Genomic DNA, 17,306 nt, shown 5'->3' on the forward strand with positions numbered 1-17,306 from the left:
TTTTTTCCCCCGATTCTGTTGCTTTTCAGCGTCGATTCGAGCGCAGCTGGTGTATACGAGAAAGGAGAGAGAAACGGGAGCAAAACGAGAAGCTCGACTCTCTCGGTTCAAGCTAAAAATACCTCTCCTCTTTACCTACGGCCCGTTCGCTCTCGGGCACACCCCGAGCCTATCTCTCTCTCTCGTTCCGCGTCTCCTCCCTTCGTCCCGTCTCTCTTTCCCCACGCTCGGCCGTGCACGACTCTTCTCCGTCTCCTCGTCTCTGTCCTTCCGCTTCTCGCTGCTCCAAACCGTCGCTCTACGGCTATAAATAAAAAAAAAAAAAAAATAACGAGAACACCGTGCGCGCTGCGGGTGTCTCGAGAGAAGAATAATTAGAAGCGGCCCTCGGAGCGTCCGCAGAAGAGAAAACTCTCCGGTGCGAAGCGTTTCTTCTCGCCGCGCCGCTCCACGCCGCTCCACACCGCTCCACGCCGCTTCCCCTCTCTCCGTCCTGGTTCCTCTTTCGTCGTGTCCGCTTTCGACGTACTTCGCGTCTAGTTTCTCGCGCAAAACCGAAGACTTCACCGATCTCCACGCACGCTCGCTCGCCTGAATATGCGATAAACCCAGTTTTCGCCACGTTCTCCCGCTCTGGAAAACTTCTACCTGCGTTCTCGCCGAGAACCCGTGGCCACCGACGTTCCACGACCGTCTATAAATCTTGGAATTTATAGAATTTATACGAGGGTGGCCTATAAATTTCGGGATTTGACTTTATAATTTCGGAAACGTTTCGTTCGCCTAACGAAACGAAAAGAGGTTATTTCGGTATCGAAAAATTCGAGAGACCCTCGTTTTCGTCTTCCACGGTTCTTCCGTCGCGGTCAACAGTTGGATCTTACGCACGGAAGTTGCGAGGATAAAAATAAGCCGATGAAAATTCACTCGGGGATTACGCGCAGGAAATATCGAAACTCGAGGAGGAGACGAGTCGAAAGCTCCGATACGTTTAAGAAAACGGTACGTGGAAAATTTATCAAACTTCTCGAAGAGCAACCATCCGTTCTAATAAATTCGAAACTCTGGACCGATTGACGAAAAATTCCACACTTTGGCGGTATTTTGTCCCTTTCGGATGTTGTTTAAAAATATGAGAACAATTTTTGGCCCGTTCTGTGACAGACGAAACAAATCTTGGAGGAAACTCCGGTCTCCGTGGTTCGAAGAATACTTGGTGCTATCTCGACGATTGCTTTTCTGCCTCGCTCTCGAAACTAGGGGAAGGCGGCGAAGGTGTCGTCGCGGATGCGGATTAAACATTCGCCCACGGAATACGAGAGTATCGATCTTCGACCAAAATGAACGGCTGCTACCCGCGGGCGAACAATGTTTTATTAATTCCCGTGCGTGAGTTCGCGGTCCCGTATTTTTGGCACCATCCGCCCAAATTCCCCGAAACAGCAACGAACGCGAAATCTCGGTAACGCGGAGGCCCCTATCTTCCCCGGGACAATATCGAGGGAAGCGCGGAAATAGTCTACGTGACCGTCGATATTTCCGCTTCGATCTCCCGATGGCGTTAGAAACAGCCGCGAACGCTCTGCGGTGGAAAAAAAAACCCGAAGGGGTCGAACGTCGGATGCCGCCCGAACAGGAAGAAATCGAGACGACGAAGGAAATAGAGAGAGGGGAGCCGACGACCGATGAAAGAACCTTGGAAAACGGTTAAATTCGTCTTTAAAGTATCGTCAAACTGCAACCGCGCCGTAGAAACACTCGAGACACCAAGCTCCCTGGAATTTTCCATTTCCAATTCTTCGACAACTTTCCATCGTCGACAATTTTTCTTTCCTATTTTAAATTGCGCGATCGCTATCGCGTTAGTTCGCAATAGCGTAGCTAGATCATCGTACGGTAGACCAGGGAGCCCGTCGATCGGGCTTGCGACCCGAAAAGAACCGAATCAAGTCCGGCGAGCCACGAGGAAAATAATCGCCGACGCCGATTTTACGATTTCTCTCGAGAACCGCGGAAAAATAACGGTCAGAGAAAAACTAAAACGAAGGGCGAGAGACGGAATCGACGATCCGGATGCGAATTCCGTTCCATTAGTCGACCTTTAACGATCGAACGTGCCCTTTCGTCTTTATACGCGGGATATATCCTGGAGATGCTTCCCCGTGGAGATTCTACGGAATGCAGAGGGAAGAGGAAAGGGGACACCGTACCCTAGACTGCGAAGGGGGCTTTTGCTCGCACGACGAATCGCCGTGAAGGATTTTCGATTACGTTCCGTAGCTACGCTCCGCTCGCTTTGGTTTCGATTCGCAATGTTTACCGCCAGCCACGTTCTTTGCCAATCCCTATTTTGTTTCTTTCGAAAGGATCCCTTTTCGGCTTCTCTTTCCTCTGCGATCCAAGGATTTCCACGCGAGTTATTCGGTACTTGCGGAAGTATCGGTACTATTCTCAGTTTACCTTCAATTATTCGTCAAATTCGTCCAAAGCGTGCAAAGAATAATATACTCGAACGTAAACCCCCGTACGGACGTGTACACGTAACGTATTCGTGTAAGCTGAACGAAGAAAAAGAGATCGATTTCGAGACCGTTCGGTCCGGCTTCCACGAGTAAATGGAATCAGACGCGCAGTAGATCCGGACGTTCGTCGTCGGACACTCGAGGGACAGGCCGAGGGCGTGCAAAGAATAAAGCTACAATTATTGCTCGGTGTGGAAGAAAATAACCAATGTATTTGGGGATATATAATTACCGAATTTGGACAATGAATTATAGACGTACGCGTATAGGCACACGGGCAGAGAGGAGCGTTCTGGCCAACTGGCAGCGACAAGGAGAATTAGTAGATTCGGACGTTCGTCGTCCGACTCGCCTATTCGAGGGGTCGGCAGGCAACGCGGGAACGCGTCAAGTTGAACACTCGGTTCGAAGACAACCGTGGTGGAAATTCGACGAATTAGCTTTTCCCGCAACGAAGGAATCCCTTCGAAGGTAATCGTCGCAAGATCGCGCGAGGTCGCTAACGATTCAGGAATTCTCCCTCTCCGCGTAACGTAAAACAGAATGTCGTCGACACTGGAAATACCGCGCACTCGCATTCCCCGCATTCGTGTCCGCGTTTCCCTCTTTTCCGTTTTCTTCGTCTGGCGACACCCTCCTGGTCCACTTGGCCATCAGCCTCCACTCGATTTTCCCCGGGAGTCCGTGGAATGCGAGGACGGTCTTTAAACCGGAATTGAATTTCGAGCGAGCGCGTGCCTTCCTAATTCGAATTTGACGTTTCCGGGTGGCCAGGAACGCGCTCCACGGGAAACCAAATCCCACCCCCCACGGGGCTCGGATTTATTCGACTTTCGACTCGCGCCATCGACGATGCTCCACCACCGCAAGCACGAATCGAAAGCCAGAGAACCGCGGAGAGTTACGAGGCGCGAGGGAAATTTATAGACCGCCGGGAACCCGCGACACCTGTACCCCCCTGCGCCGTCATTACCATCTGAAATATTCCCCTTGTTTATGGACCGAGCCGAGTCTACCGAGCGCAAATACGACCAAGGAAAAACGATCGTAAGAACCCGATCGGAAAATTCCTCCGTAACCCGCGATTTGCCCCCGGAGAACGTCTAATCAGTTTTGCGATCCACAAAGTGTCTTCGTGGAATCGTAAAGTTTGGAATTTTCGTTTTAAAATTTTATTCTCAGGTGTAAAATTCGTATCGAAAAGCGAGCCATGCTGGAGGGTGCAAGTAACCCTCGTGAGACACGATACTTTTATAAGTGTGAAAAAAGTTTTACCATTCCTCCTGTAACTTGGTTTTCTTTCACGAATAAGTAGGAGCGTACCTATCGCCCGAGGGCAAACGCAAAAAATACCTAATATCGATACACGCTGCGCATAAAATTGAAATCTCCGGATATCTTAGCTAGCGATTTAATTCCCTACGGCACGGTTTTCTGCAACAGCTCTATAGCGAACGCATTGTACCACCGATGTACAGTTCCCAACTACTCTCCGAATTATCGTCTCCCGTTTCTAGGAAAGGAGGTCGAAGAGAACAAACCTAGGGAACGGTGTGTTCCGGTAAGCTGACGTTGCTCGAAGTGCGCCCGTGGCTCGGAAATAAGCGCTCGCTGATTATCGAAACCGCGCGCTGGCTTGGAATTTCGGCGAGAAATCCTCCAACAATTCCACGAACTTGCTTTCTATCCAAAATCTGGATAAAACTTCCCGATCCTTGTGTGCCTTTCCATCGTTTGCTAATTATCGTCGGGAGACGACAGCGCGAGATCGAGCGCGACGAATATCCCTTCGCAAAGGCTCACAGTTGGCTACGGAGAGCCGAAGCTGAGAGGTTGAAAAAAAATTCGTTCGTAGACTTACCGATCAGCTTGCCAAACTGCGCCGGCGGCTTCCATTCCGGATAATGCCGTGGAAATCGCGCCCTCGACCAGTAAGTCCTTAAAGTGACTTTATACACCGCCAGCTTATCCTGTTTGTCCTCTTTTTCCTGCCGGTCCTGAGTGAACGATCCGCATTGGGCGACCACGAACACCAGCCGCGTCCCTAGCAGCGTCAACAGCAGCGTCGACCACCGCAGCCACGTCCCGCGAAACATCTGAAAGTTCATTAACGAGGCATCGAGTTAATGCGACGAAACGTTACCCCGAGGGCTGCTCCGAAAAATTGTTTCAAAGTTTGCCTCGGGTCTGGATTATATCGGGAAGGGAAACGCTATTAATACACCCTTCTCCGGGACGTCTGTTTGCGTACACCTACGGTACAGTGGGGGCTACGATTCATCAAGGGAAGAACACGTGGGTACAAATCCTACATTACTAGCCGTCTGTGAGATTTTTCTCGCGAGGACCATCTTGGAGAAGATTGTTACAACTACGAATCTCCTTTCGGGAAAAGATATCGGACGCAATCAGTGTCTATCTCCGCGAGATAGTTCCCATATCGAGATCCCTGGAATAAATGTCTCCGCGTCGAGGGTCATTTTCACGCGCGAACGCCTGCATTTGTTTCGGCGCGTTCGATCGCGGGTGCATTTTCATAAAGCTCGCGATCACTGGGAAGTCGAAAGGAGCGTATTTTTTCACACATGGTCGTTCGTCTCCTCCGATGGGACAGCGGGAGCAAATCGGGTTTGGCTTCGGAAGTCGATCCATTGGCCATCGTTCTTCCTCCCGCTCTCCTCTGTTTCCCGTGCCAGAGCGAACAAACGCGCAACAACGTTTTTAGAATACGAAGACGCGGCCGCTGATCGATCCGCCGTGAAACGCGTGCACGTACAGGTACGCGTTTGCACGTGCACAGGCTCCGATGAGCCGCATAAATTTCACGGCGTTTTTAAAGCCCGGTAATCTTTCGATCGGAGGCTCGATCAATCGAGCGGCTTGAATACGAATCGAAATCGCGTTCGTGCGCAGCCGAACCGAACGGACCGAGCCGAACTCGCCGACCGAGCCTACGATTTATAGAGTGTTTCGCTTGCTCTGGCTTTCGAAAGACTGGTCGTAAATCAAAATTTGCGCAACGAACCGCTCGAATTAACGCTCGCGATTCAAAAACAAATGTAGACCAAATTTCGCGCGTATTCCATTCGAAACATATAGTATTTACTTTACTCACTTTGCGTCAACGTCTCGAGGATACGATTGGAAATCGTTCGTTTTCGAAACACGATCGATACGCGTAAATTTCCATCTTCGCTTCGTTCCGATACAAGTTTCATCGCGTGCACCGGACGACGCCATAAAGGCATAGCTACACCGCACAGCTCCGAGCGGTAGCTGTAATTACATTGTTCCGTAATTTGAAAATTTAATTCGACTGTAATTAGACACGGTTTCGCGAGTGAGGAATTAAGTCCTCCTTTGTATGTTTCCCTGTTTATGAAACATAAAGGAGCGGCTTCGTTGTAATTGCAATTTGTCCCAACGACTCGCGATCTCGTTAAAGCGTTCGATATAATTGACGTTTTTTTAACGGGGCGTTTCACCGATATCTATCATTTGTCGTTTATTCGATAAAAACAAATCCTGCGTCCCTATCGGCTCAGAACGGTGAAAGCAGCGACGGTTCGACGATGGGGGATCTAGTAAACGAGACTAGGAACAGAAGCGCTCGTTTGCTTTCTTCTCGCGAACGAACAGTCGAATCACCGAATCGGATAAAAGCAGAAATTGCTTTGTCGTTTTTACAGAACCGGGTTTTTTCCCGAATATTGTACCGCGCCTCGATAATAAAGATTTCGAAGCATCTCTGTCGTTGAATGGGACACGTTGTACAGGTGGGACGATTGCGCGCATACAGGGTAGCTACGGTGCGATCGTATCAGGCTCTGCATGCACCGGCGCGCTCTGTTTACATATGCAGATTCGCAAGTGTACTCAAAATTCAAATCGCATTCGAATCGCTTCCGATCGGTCGGCGCTGCCGCCACTCGTCGAAATTTCACGGCGGTGTCGTTCGCCGCGCGATTTTCCACCGCGCCGCGCCCATCCCTATTACGTTTGACCATGAAAATTCCTCCATTTTCCATTAATCGTTTCAATGTCAATCCTCGTATCTTGAAATTCCACCCGTGTTGCACCCGGCGACGCTGTCTTTGACAGCTTTCGGGGTCGAGTGTTACGATTGAAAGACGAGCGCGTTGATTATTCTCGTTCGATCTACGAATTTGTCAAACTTCGATAGAGTCTTCGACACCCGTTGTTTCGACATTCTCGACTCCGCAAGTGTGTAAAAATTCCCGATCGCTGCTGCAACGGGACGCAGGCGATAGATAAATTACAAAAGGGAGAAAATTAATTTGAACGGCTTTGGAAAGGGTTCCACAAGGACGACTGCGCAAAGCCCACGGTCTTTGAATAGAAGCCCGCGCGTTTTCAGCGGCAACTGCGGGAACCGCAAGAAAAACGGAAACAAAGAGCGAGAGAGCTTTTGTAAAAGGATTCGAGGGTGGTGCGATGGTCTCTCTCCCTCCCCTGTGAGAAAGTTTTTGCACAACTTTCGAGCACAAAAGGTGCGTTGTTTGAATACGCTCGCGTTTGCTGGCTGAAATTCGATAAAAAGCACCGCGCGGAAGCGTCGTTTGCGGCGAAAACGACTCCGCGTATTTTCATTCGTCGACGAACCGCGGCGAATCAAGCGTTGCGCGGATCAAAACCACCGAATATTTCGCGAAACAACTTCTTTCGGTGGGGAGGAACGATTTTTGCCCAATCGTTGCGCCAACTGTTTACGAATATCGAATTGTAAGATATTAGCTACGTTCGAAGAATTTTCACGTGGAATTAGAATCGCGCCGACACTTTCCGATCAAAGACAAACTGCAACGCTCAAAATGCACAAAATGGATTCAAATTTTATATTTGCCACTTGGTTCCAGTACAACCAAAACGACCAGAGAGCTTCCAGAGTCGATAGAATACTCTTTCGAATAAGTATTCGTTACGACGAAACGCACGACGATTAATTGGATAAGAAAAATGGAATAGGTTTCCCTTCTGATAGAACAGAACCGCAACGAACAATTTTTCCACGCGTATAAACATTGGAAGCCCTGGGAGAGGGTACGGGGGGGACTCGTAAATACTATTTTGTATTTACAACGATCATTATTCGAGCGAAATGGAGCGCTGGATCAACAGCGAGCAATTTGCCGATGATATAGAGTTTCGGTGTTTAATTAATTGAAAAATGCATATACGCCATGTTTGCCCTGCTTTCCCGAAACTTTTCCAATCTCGCGCGTTACCACGCGTTCCTCGAGCACCCTAATCAAACTTTGATTAAATACACTCGAAAATGGAAACTCGATACTGAAATTCTAGAATTCGACCCATAGAATTCTCATTCGTCCTTCCTCGATGGTAAAATGGAAATTCTCTGTTCCGTTTCTTCTTCTTCTTTTTTCGATAAAAATTTCTTTTCAAGATTCTCGATCGAAGATCGAACCCGAGATTCCCCGTAGAACTTGTCGAGATATTCGATACGTTTGTAGCTTGTCTCGCACACGGAAGGGTTTATCTCGTTTACCGATTGTAAGTAAATCTAAATCGAAAGTCGCAGCGAAACTATTTCCGGAAGTCGGGCGTGCGAGTCGACGCGTTAAAAACCGCGAAATCTTTTTATCAGCCGGTGGTCGACGAGCAACCGTACTTCGGAACGAGTTGGCTCGGCGTGTTAATCCGCTTCACAAGTACAAATACACCGAGCAACCGGGCGCTCGGTGTATTAACACAACTCGTTAACGAACCGCGTGCATTCCGAAAGTTCCACGTTTTCCCGGCCGGGGGTTGCCAAATCAGAGGAAACTCCGTAATTACTTTCCCGTCAAGGAAGTAAAATAAAACTTGCGGTCTTCGACGCCAAGGTTGTCCCTCGAAACGGGCGATTTTTACGATCAACGTGATATCGCGAAAAAGCTCGAATGTTCTCGCATCGACGAGTAGAAAAACCCTCCCTCCCGATTATTGAATTTCAAACAGATTTGCCTCTTATCGAAAATATTCCTCGAACGCTAATTACCGGATTAACGGGGAAACGAAAACGGTAATGAAACTTCCAGAGAGATGGAAATTAAATGTACCTTTCCGGGACTCGGGGGAAAAAATACACCGATATCGCGATCGAAGGCAAATCGAACCGGATATCCGCAATACACTTCCAGCGATGGAAAATAAATTCAACAGAGATCGTAATTATTTCAAACGGGAATACTTTTTCTCCATCTCTCGTGATATGGATTCCCAAAGGTACGGGTATATACACGGTAATTCGAGAAACTGGCACGAGTTTGCGCTTTTTCTCCAAACGACCATGAAAATTCACGGGCGAAAAAGTTGAACCCTTTAACGAACTCTACTTCCTCCCAGAGTGCAGTGGATACGAGTGCACCGGGCAGATGCGCTTCTTTTAACGGCCCGATGCATTAGCTTATCTTACGACCTTCCCACGGAACAAAGAGCCCCATCGATTTAACGCATGGAAGATGCATACTTTCGTCCCGAGAAAAAGCGCGATTCCATCGGTGGAGTTGCACGGTTGCGTTTCGCGGAATAATTATATCCCGGTTAAATACATGGCTCTCGTCGGGAGGTCATTTTTGCCGCTGCGAGAAAATTTGCATTCCAAATTTACGTTAATTAGAAAATTTCGACCGGCAAGCATTCCGCCGAGGAAAATTGTGCCAGTATACAGGGTGTCTTTCTTTAGTTACGAGGCTCGCAAGAGTTCGCAAATATTATTTATTTCTTAGTTTCAACGCCACAGTAAGCAACGACAATTCCGCGCGAACGAAATCCTCCCGTTAAAGAAGGGAAAAAGTCAATCCAATCGTCCAAAAGATAAATCTCTCTAGAAAAGTGGCTCTCGGGTTCCGTAAAACCGTAGTTGCGTTTTCCGTCTTGACTCCGCGAACGCGTCTACGTTATTCGTAGACGAGGAAACATTTTCGCGCGAAAATAGACGAAGACAGGAGACGTTATTCCCCCCGTAAAGTCGTATCTCGTTTACTGTCACCGGCCCGGAGAGGTTTCCACGGCTACGAACTCGTGCCAGCGAGCCACCTAACTGAAAACTACTCTCTACCTCCCCTTTCCGCTCATTTTTTTCCTACACGTGTACGTATATACTTGTATATACACGTTTCATTGCGTTTCATTATCCCCACCCTCCAGAGAATCTCGCGAACGCGTAATACCGCTCGAGGCGGATTAAGCTTACGCGTCGGATCGTTTGTCTCTCGACGTCGTTGACCTAATTTCTGCCCTAAATACGCTCACGAAGAACGAAAGAACCTCCGAAAAATACAATACCTCCGGAAGAACACCTTCGAATTGTCCGTTTCCACGGAGGCACTTCGCTAGAGAAAATTGATCTCTTTGTCTATTAATAGTCGGAGCTTTTCGAGGTCCGGTCGCGCCTTTTTGACAAAATTGTAACCGTTCGGCTGTTTTTGTCGTCGAAAATCATTTTCTCGAGCCCGGTGAAACGATATCGGGCGCTATTTCCTCGATCGAGCGTCTAGGTTGGATCCATGGGAAATCGTATTCGTTCCAACGATCGAAAGCTAAACGGTCGAAGGTTAATCGACCGACCGAACGAGAAAGCTCGCGTGCACGCTATATGTCGCGCAATTATCCGGCGGACGGAATTCTTCCGGGTCCCGCGACCGCGAACTTCACAATTTTCTAGTAAGCAACAAGTTGTCGTGAACGCGATTACTTGTTGGCACGTAAATAATGAAAACCAACGAGTCAGCTTTCCCTCCCCCCCCCCTCTCTCTCTCTCTCTCTACCGCTTCCTCTCCTCTCTCTCGCTTGGTCTCCCGGAGATTTTACATGAATTTAAACGGTAGTTCTGTTCCCCGGGCTCCACGCGGCACTACATGCTCGTGGACTTCCGAGAGAGACTGGAATAAAACGAAAAATTCTGGCACCATTCTGTCGACCATAAAACGATCGACGAAACGTGTGTATTCGTATGCGTTCCCCGGGACAGTATTTCACCGAGCTTTCCACCCGCAAGCTTTCGCGACTTCGTCAAAAATGATTCACGTTCCTCCTCGAAGGACGACGAAACGCGACTGTGGAAAAAACCGAAATCCGTGAAATCTCTCGTGGCGAAACGTGGTCCTGTCACTGACGAAACCGTGTTAAATTTCAGAGGTGAAAATGACCAGAGAGTAACCATCTTTCTCGTTCTGTCACGAACGATTCGAATTCGATGAGAGGCACGAGTACGATAGAATCTTTCCGAGTCGAAACCGAGTCGAAAGAGCGATGGATACTATCGAGGAGAACTCGCACTCGATGCGAGTCTCTCGCAACTCTCTCGACGATCAAAGTTCCCTGATAACGATCGAAACTAGGGTGCAGAGAACACCGTTACGACCCACTCGTCTATCGAACAATACCGGCCAGTCTACAATCTCTAAACTATCGAAACATCGATGATCTTGAGGGAAATTTGTCCAGTTCGGTTTATTTCCGTAGACTCGTCGAGGAAAAGGTTGAGAACATCTTGCCAAGCCCCAGAAAAGTTTCCCCGTTCCTAAAAAACGAAACTTCCCCGATACAGTTCCCATCGATTCGAGGTTCCTCGTCCACACGGTTTGGGAAAACGACGGGACCAGAGTACGAAGATAACTCCGTAGAAAGAAGCGTTTCAATACGTTTCCACGATTCCAACTGGAGCCACGGAAGAGCACGGCGATACTTCCCCGTTGCACGAGCTTTAAATAATGTTTGAATAAAAAGGACCGAAAAAGTTTTTCGGTTAGACCGTGCTCGAAGCAAGATTTACAACGAGGGGAGAATAACCAACCACTCGCCCTGGGCCCCCCGCTTCCGTGTAGTCGAGGCAATAATAAAGTGAAACGACGATGGGAAGGAGAGGGGAAGCAGACCGGAAGCGTAGAGGCGAGAGGAATAGCCGGAGAAGACGAAGTTCCCGGCTCTCGTCTCTCTGGATATTCAATTTCAATCGGATTCCTCGAGAGCTTCATCCCCCGGAATCCGTTACAAAAGTTCGGTCGCGACGCGGACCGAGGAACCGGACCGATTTCGACCGCTTCCGGGGGCGGACGAGGGCGGACGAGGGCGGGAGTGTTTTAAAAGTGTACGAGGGGCCGCAAGTTCTTCCCCAGCGAGTCGTTAACTTCGCTCGAAAGCGTAACTCCGTCCTCGTTCCTTGACCCTCGGTCCTCTCGTTCACTGTTTCCCGTTGAACACGTGTTACGGAGTGTTTGGAATGTCGCGGTGAAGCTCACGCGCCCACAGAACCCGACAAATTACCCGGCCACCATCCATCCAAGTGATTCTTGTTTTCGATCGCATTAACCGTAGCGTTTTTCCAGTTCACCGTACGCTATTTCGGCACCGAGTGTTTCGCTGGTACTCTCAACGGTAAGACTTATCGTTATAGAACGATAAGTGAAAATGCCCCCTCATCGAGACGATGTACTTTCTCGCGAAAACGGTAAGAAGAGAATTCTAAAAGGTTAACGTTTCCGATGAAATCCATCATCTAGACTTTTGGATACTACTACGCTCGAAAGTGTGCGAGTGAAATAAGTATAGAACCGAGATCAGAGAAACCGGGTCGAGAGTATTATCCAGCTGGTATAGAATATTAATTGGGTGCTCCGAGTTATTAGTAGTTCGCTTTAATTTTGTTTAATTATCAAAGAGACTTTCTACTCGACTTATCCTCCCGCGAGCGTAACGTTTCTCTGCGATACCAAAGTCGATAAACGAACGAGCACCAATAACGAGGAAAGAGTTCCCGAACGCCAACAATTAATCGATACATTTGCAATAATTAAATGAGGTAATCGTAGCGAGGGCAGCGACTGTAATTTCCACCGGATAATAATTGCTCGAGAATCGTCGAGCGTTAATAACGATAACCCGTTAACCCGTGACTGGAATTTTGTTGTTATCAAAAATTAAATTTATTCGGTCTCTTGATAAATTAATAAAAGTAGTTCGCAGGGTCAGACATTTCTTTCGCAAGTGTACAATACCGTGCTGTACGTGGTACAAACTGACCACTGTGCCGGTTAAGAGTTAACTCGGTATCGGTGAAAAAAATTCGAAGCTTCTACTCGATCGTAATGAACATCGGGAATACGCAGCGATAGTGGGCACCCGGTAAAACGTAGAAAGGCTGGTCGAGAGTATATCGATGCTAACGTTCGCGTGAAAGCAAACACCGATAGTATTGGCGAAAAAAAAAAGCGCAATTTAGATCGGGAGATCCCCGTGTTCAATTAATGGACCTTTCTCCCGTCAAAGTCCTCGTTTAACCGGCGCATCGGTGCAGTTGCAGCTCCAACTTGCGCCCTTTTGTCACGAGCCACGAAAACTCGTTAATCATATAAAGCGAACGCGACCGGCAATCAATTTCGCTTCTCGATGAACTATCGACTCTAGCGCGTAAAACGTTTCGTATCCGATAAATTTCGTGCCGAATTCCCGAGAAGCCCTCGACAACTCGAACTCGCGTTAAAAAGTAAGGAAACCTGGAGCGGCTACAATTTCGAGAAAACCATTACGAAAACAATCTCTCGCGAGGAGTGCGGCGGGAGGAACGTTATTTCGAGTCGAGACTCTGAAAAGTTAATAGGAAGGACGGTTGAGATTAATTTTTTTCCTCGATTCTGGAATTCGAGCGCTGTTCCGTGCGCGATAATAAACGCGGTAAACTATCTCTAACCGTATAGTCTATTGACAGAAGCGTGCACGCAGGACGGTCCAATCGGGCCGTAATTGTTTCGGGTTACAAGCCCCCGGTAGGGAATCCGCAAATCTACCACAGAACGCAACGCATAACCATGCTCTTCCGTCATTCGCTCGTATTTCGTCCAATGGTATTCGTTTCAACATCGGAACGATTTCAGTGTTTGTGAAACAAACGAAAAATTTCCATTTTATATGATAAAATCGCCAGAGCACTGGTCAATAGTGAATAAAAATAACGAATGTTCGCAAGTTTACTTTTCTTACGTTGAAAATGAAAAAAAATATCTGGTTTCTCCAATTCCTCCCTGTATCTACGATTATTACTATTTTAATACAGAAATACACGTACCTACCGATATCAATGGTATCTACTCGCAACGACTTTCAATGTAACGCACAGTACGAGAACGTGCACGTAATTATGATCTCGGAGATTTATCGGGTTATCGAATCACCGTCAAAGGGCGTAAATATACCAACGAATCCATTAAAAATCTACAAATTATCCGGTCGAGAAGGGTCTAAAATCGAACGAAACAAGTTGCTCCAATATCGTGAGTGCGTTCGCAACTCGGTAACTTTTTGTAAAAGAATGAGCGGGACGCTCTCGCGGTGCAACGCATCCTCCGGAGCGTGTCACGTGAAAATTTCCGAAAATTTCAGAAAATTCAAGAAACTGCACCAAGCGAGAGCGTGTTGCTTTTTTCGTCCCAGAGCCACGTAACCTCGATTCCGGCAGTCGTTTTAACTCTTCCAGACATTACGCAACGAGCGTTGCGGGTCGATTACCCCGCAAAAAACATCCCGATTTACCGCGAAAAACAAGGAACTGTCAACGCGGAGGAAATACGATACTGGGAGCCGACCGCGCTCCGCTACATCTTCTACAAACATCGCTACCAAATGGGTACGGTCTCGAACGGGTCCCTTGACTTGTTCCTCGACGCTCAATACGATAATCTTCTGCTATTACCGAGCAGAAAATTGTTTTCGATGCGAAAGAAACTCTCTCGATAGTGTCGATAGAGCGTCGCGGATCGTCTTACCTTATTTCCAATGTTCGACGATCGCGCCGCTTGTCGCGCCCCTCTCCTCTCTCTCTATCTCTGTTTCTTCGGGAACAGCGAACAGCGAATAGCGGCAGTCGAGACGAACGCCGAGTATCGAATACACCTCACATATCACACACAGGCGTCGGGCAAAACTCGTGACGATCGTCGAGAGGGATCGTTTTTGCACGTTAAACCGATGGGGGATAGGCGCGAGATCGTTTTCTGGACGCGAGTGTGTTCGGCCGCGAATCCACTGAGTTTTTGCCGTGTTGGATAGAGAGAGGTGGTACACGGACACGGCACACGCACGAATTTGGTCGCGGAGCGAACCGAGAACGAAAAAGGGGAAGGAGGAGGTGGTTCTCACGTTTCACGGCACGTCTCGCGCACGGTCACTGCTAACATTCGACGCGATGTTTATGGTTCGAGGGTTGCCGCGGTACTGCGAGAACCGCGACGCGTCCCGTCCGACCGTACCTCCCGCCGCGCGACCGGTCTACCTGCCCCACCGAGTCGCGCGATCATTGGTCCCCAGGTTCGCGCCACCTCGTTCTATTGGCTCGTTCGAAGCGACGCGTGTGCGCTCCTCGCGAACGACACTTTGCGCTTGGCGACTCCTTTTCGAAATAATTACTAAAGATTTTTCGGAAAAAACCGCCTTCGATCTTTACCCATCAATTTACCGATTCGTTTCAACGACACGAATTCAGCCGTTTCGGTTACTCACGAAGGAAGAGTTTTCCAGCGATCGAGATCTTACCAAATCTGACACGATCGAGAGATCAAGGCACACATTTTTCTTTGGTTTCGTTTAGAGAAGTAATACGAATCAAGTGGGCCGAGTACGAAATGAAATTACAACCGTTCCCGGCAACCGTAAACGTTGCCAGAGCATTTGAAAGTGTAATTTTCCCGGCGCAATTATAACACTAGTTGCCCCCTCCCCCTGGTTTTATGCTTAGTACCGCAATGCGCCTCTGTACTCGATTGTACGTCCGAATATACAGGCCCCTGTGCACCCGCATCTAACTCAAATAAAATTACTCGGTTCTCCCTCATCGATCGGAAGAAGAGGGCACGACACGCGTTACTCTGCTTCCTCGTCGATGACGAATAAAGACGCGGATGAACAATGTTTTGGGAGATTCGTGCCGGTCCTCGAGAAAATGGCGAGATCGATGCGGGGACGCGGGACTCTCGGATACGGGGTGGCGTTATTCAATGGCACACCATCTTGGTCGGATCGTTTCGCGCGAGGGAAAGAGAGAAAGAGAGAGAGCCACTTAGCCGAAATTACCCGATCCGACATAGACGAGTGGCAAGAAGCAAAGAGAAACGAGGGGCGAGCGAGCCGAGAACGACGCGGAGCACGTAATCTTGATTTGCGAGTGTTTCGTGATAGCAATCGATGATAAGGCGTTCTTAACGATGATCGAAGGAAGCTCCAACGAGAACCAATTTACCGTTTTGTAGTCGATCGTAAATACGGATCGTTCCGCTTAACGATACGGAAGATTGAATATGAAATCCGAGAACGATAACGTCCGAAAAGAGGAATTCCCTAGCGGAAGGTTTCGGCGTCTCTGGAGGAAAATTTAGATCGCGAACGTCCGTCGTTCCTCACGGCCAGGACGAGGGTGGAGAAAAAAAAGCGCAACCGACGATTCACGTGACTCTGGACCGTGAGGATGCACCGAAACCGTACCTTCTTTCTCCGCTGTTTCGTCCTTTTTTCGGTAGGAATCGGCCATTCGGGCAGGACTCGTTAATTCTTTTCTCCGGTTTGTCGAGCGAAAGAAAAAAGAACAGGAATAAAACTCTCTCCGGTCGCTCATTTTTCATTCGTCGCTACGGAGAAAAGTGCACTTTCGCCGTGTCACCCGTAGACAAAGATACAAAGGAAATATTCCGTGCGTCTGCGAGCATCGCGTAGCCGGGCCACTGGAATATTTCATACAGGTGCCAGGAGTGCGCGTCGTTGCTCGCGGATCCGTGTCTGTAGCCGGTCCGACGCTTTATTCGGGACGAGCACGGAACGGCTGGAATGCATCTTGCAACGGTAACCGATGCACTCGGTGCTGTAAGAATTTATCCGAAAATTCTAAGCGGCACACGATTCGAACGGATTCCGTTTCTCTTGCGCGGGAGCTAGAAATCGTTGCTGTTCTCGGTTTCGTTGCGCGCTCCCCCCTGCCCTCGTCGATCGAGATTGCTAATAAAACGGAAAGAAAAATACCCGAGGGACCGCGCGTCGATGCGATCAGAGCAAAAGCGGAAAAGACGTCGGTCTCCTGTTCGCGAGGAAAGCATTCAGTGGAAGGTTGTCGCGCAGCCTCGAACAACGCGGGGTTCGGTAATTCCGGGCGCGATACCGCTATCGCGACCCGTAAGTACTAATGAGATTCAGGGAAATATAATTATTTAAGCAACCCGACACGCTTTCCCTATCGAAGCCACGCGGCCAGATACGCTCCCATTCTAATTATTTACAAACGTGTCTCGTGCCCCGCGTGTAATTAAACGCGACGACGCCGAATGCAAACTCGCCTAGCGACACTGGCCGGAGGGGGGCGATTTAATTGAAGAACGAACACCGCGTTGTTTCTCTGCGCGCAATTTATCGCCGCGAGAACGACGATAGATTAAACGCGTTAATCGTCGCGCGTTGCGAGCGAGTCGACGTTTTCAAGAGGCTCTATGTCCCCCCCCATTTGCAGTGCTGGAACGAAGCAAAGGGCCATTCACCGCGAGACCGAATGAAAACGGATCATTTTCGAACCCGAGTCTCCATTAGGGGGCAACTAATGGCTCGTTACTCTCTCAGGGTTCCGAGGTTGCTCGTATTTTCAACTTATCGCGTCCCATTTTCGTGTTTCTTTGACCGAAAACGAACCTCGCGAGGTAGACGGATCACTCCTGGCCCAAAACTTTATCACCTCGAACGATAGACGCACGCTCTATCGAATTCGGTCGGAATGATGGATCGTCCGCGACG

The 17,306-nt window shown here is 48.7% G+C and overlaps 1 protein-coding gene across 3 annotated transcripts in view; it reads right to left on the reverse strand.

Annotated features, from left to right (window-relative positions):
• LOC143145799 (spondin-1) overlaps positions 1 to 17,306 on the reverse strand; it is a 175,156-nt gene that overhangs the window by 144,974 nt on the left and 12,876 nt on the right. For 2 of the 3 annotated variants that reach the window (XM_076309533.1, XM_076309532.1), the window contains exon 3: positions 4,384 to 4,618. In XM_076309533.1, the coding sequence (XP_076165648.1) occupies positions 4,384 to 4,618 (235 nt within the window). Of the gene's footprint in view, positions 1 to 4,383; positions 4,619 to 14,305; positions 14,727 to 17,306 lie in introns of those variants that run through there. The other variant, XM_076309531.1, reaches the window with a different exon arrangement.

Source organism: Ptiloglossa arizonensis, chromosome 4 (genome assembly GCF_051014685.1).
Source record: "Ptiloglossa arizonensis isolate GNS036 chromosome 4, iyPtiAriz1_principal, whole genome shotgun sequence".
In the NCBI taxonomy this organism is placed as follows: domain Eukaryota; kingdom Metazoa; phylum Arthropoda; class Insecta; order Hymenoptera; family Colletidae; genus Ptiloglossa; species Ptiloglossa arizonensis.